The sequence below is a fragment of the Sorex fumeus genome, unplaced genomic scaffold (assembly GCF_029834395.1).
Source record: "Sorex fumeus unplaced genomic scaffold, SorFum_2.1 ptg000155l, whole genome shotgun sequence".
Lineage (NCBI taxonomy): Eukaryota > Metazoa > Chordata > Mammalia > Eulipotyphla > Soricidae > Sorex > Sorex fumeus.
This window is the reverse complement of record NW_026606212.1, coordinates 3,363,478-3,379,882: the sequence shown is the minus strand read 5'-3', so window position 1 is coordinate 3,379,882 and position 16,405 is coordinate 3,363,478. Positions and strand designations below refer to the sequence as shown.

The 16,405-nt window shown below is 60.2% G+C and overlaps 2 protein-coding genes across 2 annotated transcripts; one reads left to right on the top strand and one right to left on the bottom strand.

The window, feature by feature from the left end:
- Positions 1–1,185: 1,185 nt before the first annotated feature.
- On the top strand, positions 1,186–11,576 carry IQCD (IQ motif containing D). The gene is made up of 5 exons (XM_056107197.1): positions 1,186–1,249; positions 5,187–5,986; positions 7,988–8,221; positions 9,941–10,012; positions 11,148–11,576. Exons 1-5 carry the CDS (start codon positions 1,186–1,188, stop codon positions 11,574–11,576), a joined length of 1,599 nt encoding a protein of 532 aa, XP_055963172.1.
- Positions 11,577–12,451: 875 nt separating this feature from the next.
- Positions 12,452–16,243, bottom strand: RITA1 (RBPJ interacting and tubulin associated 1). Its single transcript, XM_056107249.1, has 3 exons — positions 16,009–16,243; positions 15,051–15,382; positions 12,452–13,543 (listed from the first exon to the last, which is right to left on the bottom strand). The coding sequence occupies exons 2-3, from the start codon at positions 15,299–15,301 to the stop codon at positions 13,036–13,038; spliced, it is 759 nt and encodes a 252-aa protein (XP_055963224.1). The 5' UTR covers positions 15,302–15,382; positions 16,009–16,243; the 3' UTR covers positions 12,452–13,035.
- Positions 16,244–16,405: the final 162 nt, after the last annotated feature.

Sequence of the window (16,405 nt, the reverse complement as noted above, 5' to 3'; positions counted from 1 at the left end):
AGGGCTGGGTGGTGGTGGCCTTTTTCTGCCCACCTGATGCGGATTCTCTTCTCTCTCCTTCCAGATGCCTTGATCAGCTCTCTGCCATTTCCTGATCTCGCTTTATTCCAATTATTCCTATTTTTCAATTTGGAGGCTGCATCCAGCGGGTACTTTGGAGCTATTCCTGGCTCAGTGGTCAAGGGTCACTCCCGGTGGTGCTCAGGGGACCACGCCATGCCAGGGATCGAACCCCCACCCCCCGCCCCTCTACCAGCATGCAAAGCGTGTGCTCGGCCTGTGGCAAGATCTTGCCAGCCCACCTCGAGGTTTGGAAACCCAGAGCGCTCCGCTGAGACGTACGTTCCCCGGGGACCAGAATCTCTGCAGCATGAAGTCACTTCACAGTGGCTCCCATGTGCTTCCGTGACTCTACTGGCGGGACAGGGGAAGCTTCCTTTGCTTCTCTCCCCTTTGCTGTCATCGAGGCTGCTGCTGTGACAAGGGTCACACACTGCGTACTTCAAGGCTCCCACATGGATCTGGGGGGGGGCAGCTTGCCGGCCAGCCCCGTTATCCCCGCATGCCTGACAGGGATCACTCGTGGCACCGTGGGCCCCCGATGGAGCTGCCAGGCCCACAGTAGAGCCACAAGGCTTGGCGCGACACCAGGGCATGGCCCTTAGCCTGCTCCGCCACAGGGGGGTTCCCAGGCCAGCAGCAAATCCCTGGGGACGTGGCTTCGGCCTAGAGCACTCCACTCGCCTGGCCTGTGTGGGGTCCCGGGGCACTTGCCTAGTACCACACTGCAAGGCATGAAAGAGGACCCCTGGGGGAAAGTGAGTTCCCAGAAGCCCCCTGGTTGAGGGACCCAGCAGGAAGCGCAGGGCCCAGGCAGCGCTGAGGACCCCCAGCTGAAGCCTCCCCAGCCCATCAGGCCGATTCCACACAGCGTGAACCACCCCCTCCCGCCCCCAATCGTGCCTGTGTCGTGACAGTTCCGGAGGTCGATACATTCAAAAGCGTTCCAAAGTGTGTGAATAATTGACCGAAGAGACTAGTAATCAGAGAGAGGTGATTCAAAGCCTCCCCCGAATAACGTGAGCCTCCCCGTTCGCTTTCTGACTCATGACGAGAAAGGGGAGGGGTGGCAGTTGTGCTGCAAACCGATTTAATCCTGGGGTACCCCTGGGAACCAGGAAGAGCATGGTGAGGCAGCAGAAAGCCGGGCGCATCTATCCACAAGACTCGCAGACACCTAGATGGGAAGGTGGGTGGGAGGGTGGGTGGGTGACAGGCAGATGGACAAATGCACAGATGAGCATTCGAGAACGACAAGTGCAAATATTTGTATCTGGAGTTACAGAAGGCAAACGCTGTAGGAACTGAACCTTGGTATCTGTTTTCTGGGTCTTGACAGGATTCAGAAATGGGATCAGGAGCCACAGAGAGAGTGCAGTGGGTAGGGAACTTGCCTTGCATGCAGATGGCCCAAGTTCAACCCCCAGTACCCCATCTGGTCCCCGAGCCCCACCACCAGGAGTGACTCCTGAGCGCAGAGCCAGGAGTAAACCCTGAGCATCACCAACTGTGGCCCAAAAACTAAAAAAAAAAAAGAGAAAGAAAGAAAAATAAAGAAAAGAAAAGAAAGGGAAAGAGAAGGAAGGAAGGAAGGAAGGAAGGAAGGAAGGAAGGAAGGAAGGAAGGAAATGGGCCCGGCAGAGGGTGATTTTCCAGTGCCCACCATAGTCAGTGCCCAAATCCTGAGGCTGGGCAGAGTAGTGGTCGGGGTGCGGGCTCCTGGGACTGGCTGCCTGGACCGCAGTGCCAGTTCTCATACTCCCTGGCTGTAAGGGAACAAAGACGGGCCCCTCTCTGCCCTCCCTTCCCTTCCAAGCCACCTGCCACTGGGGGTAACGAAAGCTCCTGCTACATCCTTGGCCCAGGGGAGGAAGGAACAAGGCGTCCGTCCAGGCCCATCCTCGGAACAGTGTAGGCCACACAGGAAGTTCTCGAGGCAGCTGTTACAGTGGCTTCCCTGGGCTGGAGTGAGGGGTTCTGCATGCTGGGACCCCTAGTTCCATCCCCGGCAACCCATGGTCCCCCCAAACACACACACACACACACACACACACACACACACACACACACACATGAACACCACCAGGAGCGACCTTGAGTAGCCCCTGAACACCGGTGTGACACCCTAAATAAATAAATTCGGTGGCATTCCTGGGGGCTAGAGATAGGGCTCAAAGGGCCGAGTGCAGGCCCCTAGCACCTCGCCAGACCCCACTGGGTACTGCCCCCAAACAAAACAAAGAGGCATTCCTGGGGCTATGTGAAAGGTTCAGCAGAAGAGAGCTGGCTTTGCCTGGGTGATGTTCGGCACCCCAGGTGGTCCCCCCAATCCCTCCAGGGGTGATACCTGAATGCAGAGCCAGGGGTAAGCCCTGAGCACTGCCAAATGTGACCCCCTCAAAAAAGCAAAGAAAACCCTTGAAACCTGCTTCCCACCAACGCAGCAGTTTCTTTACACGCCACGACCCCCCACATTCCAGTGTTATAGGTGTTCATTTTCTCCCTTTCCTTCCTCCCACCCCCGAGGGAAAATATAATTTAGCTCAAACTTTTTTTTTTACCAAAATGTTCTGAGAGTGAAAGTAATAAAATATCCAACCAGCCCATTTGAATGAAGACGGAGGTATAATTTGCATGATAAAGATATATTTCCATTTATAAAGTTCATCAGCAGAATTAATGACAAATAAAGGGACGATCCAATTAAAGTTCCCCATCCATTAACAATCTTGCTTCACTCTTAGGGCAGGAATTTTCACAGGATTGGAAATGATTTAAATATTAAGGCTGGTGGCATTAAAAAGGACATGAAACCATCACATTAGAATTCAAGGGAAAGAGACTCGCCCGTGGTTTTTGTCATGGGCGTCAGATGCATTACCGGGATCCGGGTTCCACCGGCTTTTTCCGTGTTCACCCAAATGAGCTGCCAAGAGCTGATGGGCGTCGTCATAATCAAAGAAAACAAGTTTGCCCTTTAAAGCAAGGGAGGTAATTTGGCTGAAAGCAAATTGGAAGCATTTCCTATAATGTTGCATTTCCATCCACCCTCTCGGAAGGATTCGGGCATTTTGATTTATGCCTGAGAGCTTTGGGGGACAGTGGGGAGAAGGCGTTCATTAAACAGGTGCCCCATTCACCCTGTGGCCAGCGGGCAGCGATCCTTAATCCTCCAAGAGACCGAGGAAGCCCCACAGCCAGCCCTGCCACACTGTGTGTGAAGGAACCACCTTCAGGAACTCGGGAGATTGAGTCGAGGGGATCATTGCCGGGGACCAACCCTGTCTCCACTTGGCCCAGTCCGCTGCCAGCAGCTTCAGTTTTGGATGGGTGCTGCCTGGCCTCAGACCCTCGCTCAGCCACTGTCTTCCTCAGCGCCAGAGGGTCCTTCATCCCTCCCTCACTCTCTGTCCGCTCTGGTGGGCTAAGCATCTCTCACTAGCTCCCGAGAGGAGCAGGCACGGGCTGTAGATCAGCTTTTTTAAAGTTTTTTTTGGGGGGGGTCACACCCGGCGATGCTCAGAGGTTACTCCTGGCTCTGCACTCAGGAATTACCCCTGGCAGTGCTGGGATGCTGGGAATCGAATCCGGGTTGGCCTCGTGCAAGGCAAACGCCCTACCCGCTGTGCTATCACTCCAGCCCCCCAGTCAGCTTTTTCTGCTTGTTTTGTTTATATTTTGTGTTTTGGGGGTCCACATCTGGCAGTGTATGACTCCGGGCTCTGCACCCAGGAATCATTCCTGGCGGTGCTAAGGGCATCATATGGGATGCGGGGGATGGAACCCGGGTGGGCCACGCGCAAGGCAAACGTTCTGCCCATTAGACAATCGCTCCGGGCCCCAATCCAGTCAGGTTTTACTTGTGGGATCATTGTACAGAACCTTGGCAGAGCCGGTCCAGAATCCTGGTACCCCTTCCCTCAGCACCCCCATGAACGTTGACGCCTTCCAGACTTGTGTCTGCCAAAGCTCACACGTGAACACTGGCCATGCACTGAGCCACTGACTCCATTAAAGCTCTCAGCGTTTTCCTCCAAAACCCCTTTTCCTGTTGCCGGGATCCAGGCCAGAGGCAACACACTGCATTCATCTGATTTTACACCGTATTTCTAAGCCGTTGTCCCCCCCCACCCCCCAACGTGGAAAATCCACACTTGAAAACCAGTGCCAGAGGCCAGAGCGATAGCACAGCGGGTAGGGCTTTTGCCTTGCACGCGGCTGACCAGGGTTCGATTTCCAGCATCCCATATGGTCCCCTGAGCACCACCAGGAGGAACCTCTGTGCATTGCCGGGTGTGACCCAAAAAGAAAAAAAAATAGTGCTGGAGACCCGACCAGTGCTGGCCCTAAAGCCCCCAGGGCCCCTGCTTGCTGCGCTCTGGTGGCCTCTGCCACCCTCTCCCAGTTCTGGACCCCAGACAGCACACCTGGGATCCCTGGCTATAGCCCTAGGGAGACGAGACACTGGGGTGAGCCGGAAGAAGCGGGCAGGGCCGAGCTTCCGTCCAGCTGTACTTCGGCCGGGTCACAGCTTCTGGGTGGTACAGGAAGTGGCCACCTTCCCGCTTGCCCCGGATGACCCAAGCTTGCCACCTCCTCCATCACCCGCTGGCAGAGCCGGGCGGCTGCAAGTTCCCCGGCGGGGCCTCACACCCTTCCCATCCCCGAGTGCTGGCTTATCTGTGCCCAGGCACCCTTGTGTGGGTGCTGTGAGGGTCCTCACCTCACGCCTGAGCCCACACTCACCGCCACCTCCAGACCTCCCACCCTGGAGGCCCCACAGCTAAAAAGTGCTTCTGGGTGGCCAGAGCCGCAGGACAGCCAGGAAGGCGCTTGCCTTGGGGACAGCTGAGCTCAATTTGGTCCCCGGGTGTCACAGGGGGTCCGAAAGCCCCACCAGGAGTGAGTCCTGAGCACTAACAGGTGTGGCTCAATAAACACCACCCCCCCCCCCAACGCACACACGTTCCCTTAATAAAAAAAAAAAGCAATTTGTGAGAGGTTCTGGGTGCCAGCTCCCAAGGCCGCTGGTCCTGGTGCTGTGTGTGTGTGTGTGTGTGTGTGTGTGTGTGTGTGTGTGTTTGGGGGCAGCCGGCCTCTGCCCATGCCTCCTCCTCTCTTTTCAGGGCCCCCGAGCCCCCGAGGGCAGATGGCCTCCCACCACCTCCCCGTGCGTGCAGAGCCCCAGGGGTCAGCTCAGGAAAATGCGCTGGAGGGCCTCTCGGTGTCGCCCCTCTACCAGAGCCCCGACCTCAACAAAATGAGACTGATGGCCGAGCCCACCAAGAAGCCGGCCGCCTTCCTCAAGTACATGACGCCCTCCAAGACCAAACTCACCACCATCGAGGCCAAGAGGATCATGTCGGTCCTGGACGAGACCATCCAGAAGGTGGAGTGGGTGACGCTGCTGCCGGACACAGTGTCCGGCCTGGATGCGCTCGAGGGGCTGCTGGAGGACCACATCCTGCAGGCGCTGCGGCAGCACGGGGGGCTCTGCCAGGACCTACTGGCCAGCACCCGCTCCCCTGAGAGCCGAGACGGGCTGGGAGAGCCGGGCCAGGCCGAGGACGGGCTGTTCTATGAGCACTTCCTCTCGGAGGAGCTGCGGTGGGCCCAGCTGCCCTCGCCATGGGACCGGGTCAAGGACTCCACCAGGAACGTCGTGCGGCTCCTGCTCACCAACCCCCGGGCCGCTGGCCTGCTGATGACGCAGGAGCAGCGGCGGAGCCCAGCTGCCCAGCGCTTCGTGGATGCCCTGAAGGAGCTACGCGGGTTCCTCTTCGAGAAGCTCCTCACCAGCCCCATGGAGATGCGGGACAAGACCCAGTTCATCCAGAACATCAACAAGCAGAACCGGAGGAACGAGGAAGTCATCAACGGGCTGGAGAAGGAGCTGGCCGGCAGCATGAAGACCAGGGATGCCGAAGTAGGTACCCCGCGGCCGGAGGCAGGAGGATGCTGGCGGGCAGGGCGAGCCCAGGGATGCAGGAGGTGGTACCCTGCAGCCAGTTGGCCGGGGCTGAGGAAGCTCACAGGCAGGGGGAACCCAGAGACTGGGGCTGCCGGCACCCTCTGCCGTGCTTTCAAGGGCTCTGGCCTTCGGTCATCTATTCCACAAACTCTGACGGGGAACCAGGTCTCGGAGTTAAGCCCACCGGGTCCCTGTCTCAGAGTTTGTGGTGGGGAATTTTTGAGGTCCTGAGCTGAGCTGATTACAGTTTTGAAAAGCATAACAAAGGGTAAGTACAGAATGCTTGAAGGGAGTCTTGCAAGAGAATCGAACTTCAGAGACGCCAGGCCACTGAAGGCGAGAGGGAAGGAGGAGGGAATGACTTTGATGGGGAGGCAGGGAACCTTCCGGGCCAGGCTCCGGGGGAGATGCCATGGGATTCTTCCCTCCAAAGGCTTGGCAGGCCAGTTCTGTGACCTGTGCCCACCGGGGGCTAGTGCTGGACTCAGTCCTGCCTGCATGACGGAGAAGCCACCATCCCCAAACGCACCGCCCAGCACCCGTCAGACCTGTGGGTCGGCCCTGCTCCAGGGAGGAAGCTGGGCCTGTGTGTGCACCTACCTGGCTGGTTCCAAAGCCCAGGGAGGGCCTGTGAGCCCGGGGTGGGGGGTGGGGGGCATAGAGTGGCCTGGAGGGGGCGGGAATCAGTCCACACAGAGCCTTTGAGGCCCAGTGGGAAGGATCGTGGGGACTTTTTTGGTCTGGGTGATGCTGAGGGCTTCCTCCTGGCTCTGCACTGAGGAATCACTCCTGGTGGTGCTCAGGGGCCCATGTGGGATACCGGAGATTGAACCCCGTGGGCTGCGTGCAAGGCAAACGCCCTCCTCATCTTTGTCTTGAGGGCAAAGGGGCAGAGGGCGGGAGGGTCTCTAAGAAGGGCAGTGACCTTGACCAACGATTGACCCTCCTGGGGCACACGCTGTCCCTTTACCTACTTTTCTGTGTGGCCTGACAGCGTCCCAGTGTGGTGGTGTCTGAGTACAGGTTTGGCGGATGAAAAGCAAGAGAGGGGGCTGGAGCCATAGCACAGCGGGTGGGGCTTTTGCCTTGCATGCAGCCAACCCGGGTTCAATTCCCGGCATCCCATAGGGTCCCCTGAGCACCACCAGGAGTAATTCCTGAGTGCAGAGCCAGGAGGAACCCCTGTGCATCGCTGGGTGTCACCAAAAAAGGAAAAAAAAAAAAAGCAAGAGTGTCTTACACTGGGGGAAACGCACTTCTCCCGTGGGAAGCTGGGCTTGGGGATGCTCTGCTTTGTAAGTGCAGGGGGTGACTCCAGCCCGCCCCTCGCCTCGGCATGTCATGGGGTGGGCCCGACTCTCCAGGAGCTGCAGATGCAGGAAGGGGGGTGGGGGCTGTGGCCACGTTCCAAGAACGATTCTGTCCACGGCCTCTCTGGGGAGAACAGACATGGGGATCCCTGGAAGACTTCCAGGCCCACCTCCAGCTTGGGAGCCTGGTGGCCTACAGCGGCCCAGCCCTGTCCCCGCCTGGCTAGCTCCTGTGTCTGCTCTCCGCACCTTTAACGCGTTTGCCAGATCTGTTGGCCAACACTCGCAGGGCTCTGATTGGGGGGCACAAAACCTACTGCTGAGTGCCAGGGACAGGGCGCGGGACTCGGCCAGGGGGTGTCTCCTGGGGACCAGAGAGGGTCCCTGCGGGTGGCAGAGCCTGTGATGGCTTCCAAGTCGGACAGCTCCGGGGCCGACCACCACCAGGTCAGGGGGTGCCCCCCAGGATGTGCCTAGCCTCAGTGTTAAATTAGGGGGTGACACCGTCAGGCAGGCAGGAGGTGGGGGGGCTTCTAGCTCCAGAACTGCAGTACCCCGAGCGCACCGCCTGGCCCCAGGACCCTCCCCGCTGCCCGTCACAGCTCTGCCCGCCACCGCTGACCCTCCCCCCTTCCCCCCGGTGCAGCTGGAGAAGGAGAACTTCGTGATCCAGGAGCTGAAGAACCACCTGCACCAGGTGCTGCGGCTGTCGGAGAACAGCCTCCTGCGCACGCGGCAGGAGGCGGAGAAGCAGCAGAAGCTGGACTACCGCTCCTCGCAGGCGCGGCTGGCCAAGACCCAGCAGGAGCTGCTGGTGCTGCGCGCGCAGCTCAACAACCTGGTGGCGGAGAACCAGGAGGTGGAGCAGGCGCTGCGGAAGGTGCCGGGGCGGGCCGGGAGGGGCGCGGCAGGGGAGCCTGGCGGGGACACAGGGGCCAGCTCTGCGACTGGGGGGTCACCGAGGAGGACAGGAAGGAGCTTTGGGTTGGTTTGGGGGGAGTCAGGGCCGACTCCTGGCTCTGTGCTCAGGGATCGCTCCTGGGGGCTCCAGGAACCAGATGGGGCGCCGGGGACGGACCCGGGTTGGCTGCGTGCGAGGGCAACGCCTGCCCAACTGTGCGAGTGCTCTGGCCCCTTTCATCTTTTCCTTGAAAAGTGGAAGTGTGAACCCAAACTGTAGCACAGTGGGCCGACCTGGTTTTGATTCCCAGCATCCCGTAGGGTCCCCAGAGCGCAGGAGTAATTCCTGAGCGCAGAGCCGGGAGTAACTCCTGGGCATCGCCAGGTGAGACCCAGAAAGAAAAAAAAAAGTGGAAGTGTCCCGATGTGTCTTCGTGGATCAGGATGAATCCCTGTTCATTCTAACCCTCTCGCCAGCACTCAGCGGGTGCTGATACTTCTTTGCTTGACGACTTGGCTCCCTGCACTCCTATGCAGATGAGCCCGGCCTGCACCCAGCTCCAGCCTTTCTAATGCCCGGTTCCAGGCCAGCCTCCCCACCTGCACGTCCCCATCAGAGACACAGTCCGGGGAGCTGCCTAGTCCCCTAGCAGCCGAGGGTGGGGCGCCCCTCACTATAAGGGGACAGATGCAGATTCACAGGGAGGGGGGCAGTGCTTGGGGTCTCAGCCCCCCAAAGCAGCGCACCCAGGCTGCCCACATTAAGAATCTTTCCTCTGAAGGATGAAGGAGCTGATTGTATCTATTTATTTTGGTTTTGGGGCCAACCCTGGCTGCTGCTCAGGGCTTGTTACTCCTGGCTCTGCGCACAGCCTCACTCCTGGCAGAGCTCAGGGGAACCCCTGGGGTGTCGGGAATGAAACCCAGGAGCCGATTTATTATTAGAAAGTTTTAATTGAGGGCCTGGAGTGATAGTCCAGCGGGGCGGGTGTTTGCCTTGCACATGATCAACCTGGGTTCGATTCCCAGCATCCCATGGGCCCCCAGAGCACCGCCAGGAGTGATTCCTGAGTGGAGAGCCAGGAGTAACCCCTGTGCATCACCGGGTGTGACCCAAAAAGGAAAAAAAAGGAGTTTTAATTGAGGTAAAATTTATAAAACATACAAGGATCCATTTTAAGGTCATTTAAGCAGCTTCTGGCACATCCTCCTCATCAATCTTCCCATTTCATCACCTCCAAAGAAAACCCATCCCCTCCCCCTCCCCCAAACCAAAGGGCACAGTGGGGGCTGGGTCACACCCAGAGACGCTCAGGGGCTACTCCTGGCTCTGGGATCAGGGATCGCTCCCAGCAGTGCTCAGGGCACCAGAGTGGCGTGAACCTCACCACCTCCGGGTGCTGATCTTTTAGATGCAAGTACGGGCCAGGGCCCTCTGCTGCCCCTAAACCCACCTGCTGACCTCCCCAACCTGGGCCCTTTCCCCCCAGCAGCCCCTACTGCAGGGTTCAAATCCAGGCTCCGCCCCGTGAGCCCCGTGAACCCGGGTGAGTGCGAGTGAGCTGGTGTGGCCAGAGCAAGCCGGGGTGGGGGTGGAGGGCCAGCAGGTGAAGCGATCCCGGCCCCTACTGCGGTGCCTCGCCTCGGTGCTGGACGTCCACACTGGCCTCTGAACAACGACCCGCTGATGCTCTTTTAGAAAAAATACAAAGTGGAGACGGAAATCGAGAACTGGATTCAGAAGTACGACATGGAAATGGAGGAGAAGCAGGTGTGTGTCGCCACCCGGGCCCTGTGCTGTGTCAGTGCAGGTGCCCCCAGCCCTCAGCATGCTCTTCCCGGACCCCTGGCCACATCCCCAGCCTGCCCAGCGAGGCCCCAGGGTGTGGCCGCAGCTGACCTGCCCTGCGCAGGGGAGGCAGGAGGCAGCAGCGTCCAGCCACCAGCAGGTGCCCGCCGGTGGCCTCCGCCGCCCCTGGCTCCACCTAGTGCCCGCGCGCTGCACTGCCTGTCCTCCCGGTCACTCCCGGCACGCCCCAGCCCAGGGTTGCAGACTCTCCTCTGGGGCCACAGCGGGTGTCAGGGAGGCAGCTGGGTCCCTGCTCTTGTGGCCCACACAGGGTCTGCCTGGAGGACGGGCAGAGTGGGGGGCCCAGGCATCGACCCCTCTCGGAGAGATGCGGAGGTCACAGAGGCGCCAAAGGCCTGCATGGCTGAAAGTCGGGGGTGCTCTGTGCTTGGGAAGGGCCAGTCGGGGCCTCTCTGTGCTCACTGAGCTCCAGAAAGGGGCTTTGCATGTCCAAATGCCCCGAGGCGGTGAGCTGCAGTGGGCATGGCCTGGGGGTTTTCTTTGCTGCTGGAGATAGCAGACGACAGCACTCCTGGCCCTCACCCTCGGGTTTGACACTTTCCATATATATATATATATATTTTTTTTTTTTTATTTGCTTTTTGGGTCACACCCAGCGATGCCCAGGGGTTACTCCTGGCTCATGCACTCAGGAATTACTCCTGGCAGTGCTCAGGGGACCATATGGGATGCTGGGAATCAAACCCGGGTCGACCACGTGCAAGGCAAATGCCCTACCCGCTGTGCTGTCGCCCCAGCCACTTTCCCCAAATTTTTAAAATTTTTGGGCCACTCCCAGCAGTGCTCAGAGAACCAAATGGGGTGTCAAGGCGGAAACTTGGGTCAGCCGTGTGCAAGGTAAGTGTCCAACCACTGGACTCTAGCGCCGGGCCCGTCCCCACATTCCAGACGAGGATGTCTAAGGTGGAGCCCCGCGGGGCACAGCCGCTCCAGGATGGGAAACTGTCATAAGCCCCACTGGACCCGGTAGCGAAGGGCTGGGGGGATTCGCGGGCGGGGCTCGCTCGGCCCTGGCCCACGCCGCCCCTCGCCCTAGGAAGAGTTCGAGGAACTGGACAGCATCCACCAGGAGGAGAAGATCCAGCTGCAGGAGCTGAAGGAGCGGCACGAGGTGCTGGCCGAGGAGTTCCTGCAGATCCAGCAGGAGCGGGACATCAGCTCCAAGAAGAAGCTGGAGGCCGAGCAGGAGATGCTGCGCATGGTGCGGGCGGCCACGCTCATCCAGGCCGTGTGGAAGGGCTACCTGGTCCGCTCCCTGCTCAAGTCCCGGAGGAAGAAGCGGGCCAAGTCCAAGATCAAGGAGGACATCAAGGGCAGAGGCAAGAGGGCCAAGAAGGCCGTGAGCCTCAAGGAGCTGGCGCCCGAGGGCATGGGCCCTGAGGACGTGGGTCTGGAGGAGCGGGAGGAGGAGCGGGAGGAGGAGCCGGGCAAAGGCTCCAAGAGGAACAGCGGGGGCAAGAAGTGAGTCCCAGAGCCCACGCCCCGCACCCGCCCGGCCTCACGCTCACTTCCCCTCCCAGCCCCGCATTCCCGAGGACCCAGGAACAGGGGCCTGGGGACACAGTGCTTTAGCCATCTTTCAGAATTATCAAGCACGTGCGGGGGGTGGGAGGCGGCTGGGAACGTAGGACTGCGGGGAGGGCACTTGCCTTGTACGTGGTTTACCGGCATTAGCTCCCTGGCACCCCATAGAGCCGCCCTGAGCCCCACCAGGAGTGATTCCCACGGGGCCAGGAGTAACCCCTGACACTACCAGGTGTGACACAAAATACACCCGCCCCAAAAGAAATACAACAATTAAAAGCCAGTTCAACTACGCTCAACCCAGAAAGCTCCTTTCTTTCTTTCTTTTTTTTCTTTTTGGGTCACACCCAGCGATGCACAGGGGTTACTCCTGGTTCTGCACTCAGGAGTTACTCCTGGCAGTGCTCAGGGAACCGTATGGGATGCTGGGAATCGAACCCGGGTTGGCCACGTGCAAGGCAAACGCCCTACATGCTGTGCCATCTCTCCAGTCCCCAGAAAGCTTTTTTTTTTTTACCCTGGGGTGCTGGCTTCGGGTGGGGGGCCACGCTGATGAGCCTCTGTCCTGGAGACAGGTGACCCCGCAGACCCCCACTGTGCGTGGATGCCTCCAGCTATGGCTTGTGCCCCACCTGGCAAAGGGCTGGTCTCTTTTGTTTAGAAGCTGGGAAACTGATCCGCTTTCCAACCTGCAACCGGGGGTCAGGCCCACAGGCCAGGGGTCCCCACTAGACACAGCAGGTGCAGGAGGCTGTGTCCCTGAACAGCACAGAGGGCACGTGGATGTGTGGGTCAAGGCCCCTGCCCCTACCTGTCACAGCAGGGGCCTCAGTAGCTACACAACCACCACAATCGGTAGAACCTGGGGTGCTACAGTGCTTGGATATATTTATTTTTATTTGTCTTTTGGGTCACACCTGGCGACACTCAGGGGTATTCCTGGCTCTGCATTGAGGAATTACTCTCCCTGGTGCTCGGAGGACCATCTGGGATGCCGGGGATCGAAACCAGGTGGGCTGCCTGAAAGGCAAACGCTCTACACGCTGTGCTATGGCTCCGGCCCCAGTGGATCTATTTAATACCTGAAGAGAAATACACATGGATCAGCGGGAAATGCCTCAGGGCCGGAAGTGGGGTCCACAGGGGGGAGCCTGGGGCTTCCTGGGCCATCAGCTCCTGGCCACTCGTCCACCCTTGGCCACAGCCGCAGAATGGAGTGGGTTGTGCCCCTGAGGCGTGCCCCTTGGCTGACTCTGATACAACTTGTGCCTGAGACAAGTCTGGGTACCCCCAAATCCATGAGGGGGGGAAGCAGCTGCATAGAGAGATTGTCAGCAGAAGGGGCACAGCCCCCCTGATGTCTGGCCCCCACCAGAGCCCACGGGAGCAGGACTCAGACCTCATTTCCAAGGAGGTTTCTGGTTCTGGGTGGTCCCACCTCGACGGGGGGCGGTGGGCACTGAGACGCTGGCTGAGCGAGCCCGGGGAGTCACCAGGGCACTCTGGATGGTCACCCCCCGCGGAAAAGGCCGGGGACCCGCAGGCCCATTTTGGGGGGATGCCCAGGGTGTCTGCCCGGAGCTGGGGACATTCAGGTGGGTGAGAGAGTGGGAACGGCCCCTCCGCGGGGGCTGGGGAGAGCCCAGCCTGGGCGCTGGCACCCCCGGAGAGTCCGTCGACGCCCTCGGCTCTGTCTTGGTCGTCGTGGGTGGGTGAACGGCGCGCAGTGGGGTCCCCCTGGGGCGGGGCGGGTGGCCGCCCCGGGGCGGCGTGGCTGGGGGAGTCCAGCAGAGGGCGTGGAGCTTCGCGGTGTCCCCCTTGGCCAGCCACGGGGTGTTGCAGCGAGTGTCCCCAGGGCGGGAGCCAAACAGAGACTCGTCGCAGTAAGACGGGGTGTGGCCGATGAGCCTGACAGAGGAGGAGAAAGGCAGTGAGCCCTAGAACCTCGGACCCTGCACCCCGCCGCTCGCCAGACACCCGCGGGACGAAGGCAGCCACACCCTTCCACGCGCCACCGCCCCATTTCCATCCTGTCCCCCACCGCCAGCACCCAGACGCCAGGCCGCCAAGCAGCCAATTTGCATTCCAGGCCAGGTCAATTTGCATATCCCACCCTGCTGGCCGACGTGATTGGCTCTGGGGGAGCCGCGTGACCCGTTCTGTCCAATGAGAGGCCGCCTGGGCCGGAAGGGGCTGCGTGCGGAGGCAACTTCACTTTTGATACATTGTGTCCTGCAGTTAAATAAACTTAATTCAAATAAACCTCAGTCTAGTCTGCACCAACCAGCGACCCTTTCCCTAGGACCTGACCCTTCCCGTTTGGAGGAAACGCTGTCGCTGCTCTGTGACCTTGGCTAAACCACGAGTTTGCTCTGGCCTCTGGGCCGGGTGCCTGGCTAGGGCCCGGGGACGGGCTGCCACCACCACCTGCAGGTCAGCCAGGCCGTCTGCTGTGCTGTGGCTCTTCCCGCGGGCCCTTGTCGCGTCGCCCTCCACCGCGGGGTGATTTAACAGAGCTCATTTAACAGGCTCTGTTCCCAGGGCAGAATGGATCCTAGGTCCAGCCAGCCCGGGGTTCGGAAGGGAACTGTTTCCCAGTGCTCCAAGTGCGGAATTGTAAGGAAGAGATTTGGGTTAAACGAGGTCATGAGGGTGGGGCCCAGGTCCAGGCGAACTGGTGCCCATACAGGAGGGAGACTGGCGGGGCCGGCCCCATCTGGACACGCTCAGGGCGAGGTCTCGCCAGGCCAGCGAGGTGCCACTTCAAGCTTGGAGAAAAGGACCCTGCTAGCAACGTGGCCTTGGACTTCAGAGCCCTGAGCAAACAGTCTGCTCTGGACTTCTCCCAGGCTGGGGTATTTTGTTTCTTCGCCCTTAAGAGACCAATCTGTGTTAGCAAACCACCACCGACTTTTCTAGCTGGTTTGTGGAAAGGCAGCAAGTCTCTTTACAAGGGGCGGGAGTCTATTGGGGAGGGGGTTTGCCTTGCATGTGGCCGACTGGGGTTCGATCCCCAGCATTCCCTATGGTCCCCAGAGCACTGCCAGGAGTAATTCCTGAGTGCAGAGCCAGGAGTCACCCCTGAGCATTGTGGGTGTGACCCAAAAAGTAAAAAAAGGGGGGTATGCAGTGATAGAATAGCTGGCTGGGCACTTGCCTTGTATGTAATCGACCCGGGTTCGATCCCTGGCATCTCACATGGTCCCCTGAGCACCACCAGGAGTAACTCTGAGCCTAAGCATCACCAAAAATCCATTAGAAAAAAAAAATCATCTCACTGCATCCTCTTCACAATCCCACAGGTAAGGAACATTGGTCCTGCTTTATTTTCACACTAGGATACCGAGACTCAGATAGGTCAAGGCACTTGCCCAAGGGCACACAGCAGCTGCACAGCACCACCCCATCCACTTACCTGTACTTGTTCTTCTTCCTAGGGGTGAGGGTGGGTGTGCTGCCCCTGGAGGAGGGGGGTGCGCAGCTCCCATTGGCGCCACCTGCTGCCTCCAGGCTCCCTTTTGTACTTCGAGGGGCTTTTTGTACCCAGGGTGGGTCAAAGTCTGGTGGGGTGGGCCGGGACCCGCCTGGGCTTCCAAACAGCGTCTCGTCCACATAGGATGCTCTGGCCTTTGACCGGGCCCGCGGTAGCGGGTGCAGAGCCTTCATCCCACTGGAGTCTTCATGCTGACCGAGGTCTCCATCAACAGTAGGGGGGCTGTGCCCACCAGGCCCTGCCTCCGGGGCTCGCTGTGAAAATGGGTCAGGGGCACAGGACAGGGTCAGTTACACGTTAGAAGTGCTCAAGGCTGGCACGGGCTCAAGGTCCCACCAAGGGCAAAAGTATCATGGTCCTCACTCACAGCTGTGCTCCCCCAGAGGGGACTCGCCGCCCACCGTGGCCCTTTAGAAACTTTTGTTTTGGGGGCACACAGGGCTTACTCCTGGCTCTGCACTCAGGGATCACTCCTGGTGGGCTCGGGAGACCCCAGGGAGTGCTGGGGATGGAATCCAGGCCAGCAAACGACAGCCACCCCCTCCACCTGCTGTACCACGGCTCCAGCCAGGCCCTCTAGAAACTTGGATGAGTGTTTCTTAGCTGCCCTCCCTCCACTGGGGAGAGAGAGTGGGGCGCCACCGGCAAATATTTAATGAATCCATTTGCATTCCCAGCATACCCTGAGTGCACAATAAATATTTACAGACTGTTCCCCGGGTGAAGGAGAGATGAGAGCTGGGTCCATCTGGAAACCAACCAGAAAACAGAGATGGGAGGCGGGGAAGTGGGTCGCCGAGTCCTGTGGGGGGAGGTGGGGGGGGTGGAGAGGGGCGGGGGAAGGGCGCAGACCAGACAGCCAGGGGCGAGCCCCGCCTACCTCGTGCCGAGGGCCGCAGGGGCATCGTCGCGTTCACGCGACAGTCCCGCCACCGAGCGTCCATCCTGCATTAGGTGGCCTGGGCCTGCAGGCCACACCTCCTCCAGCGGCTCTGGAACGGGGCGGGGGACACAGACTCAGAAGCGCCGCCGCCCCCGTGCCCGCACCCAGCCTGGCAGGCCCAGCGGCCCCGTCCCCGAGCCCACCGCAGCGAGGCCCACCTGGGCCGCCGGCCCCGGGAGCGCCAGCGCCCTGCGCCCGTGGGTGCCCGAGCCGCCGCCTGGCCCCGGCCCCGCTCACCGCCGCCGGTCCCGCCCACCGCCGCCGGCCCCGCCCACCGCCGCCGCCGCCGCCCGGCCCCGCCTACCGCCGCCGCGGCCCCGCCCACCGCCGCCGC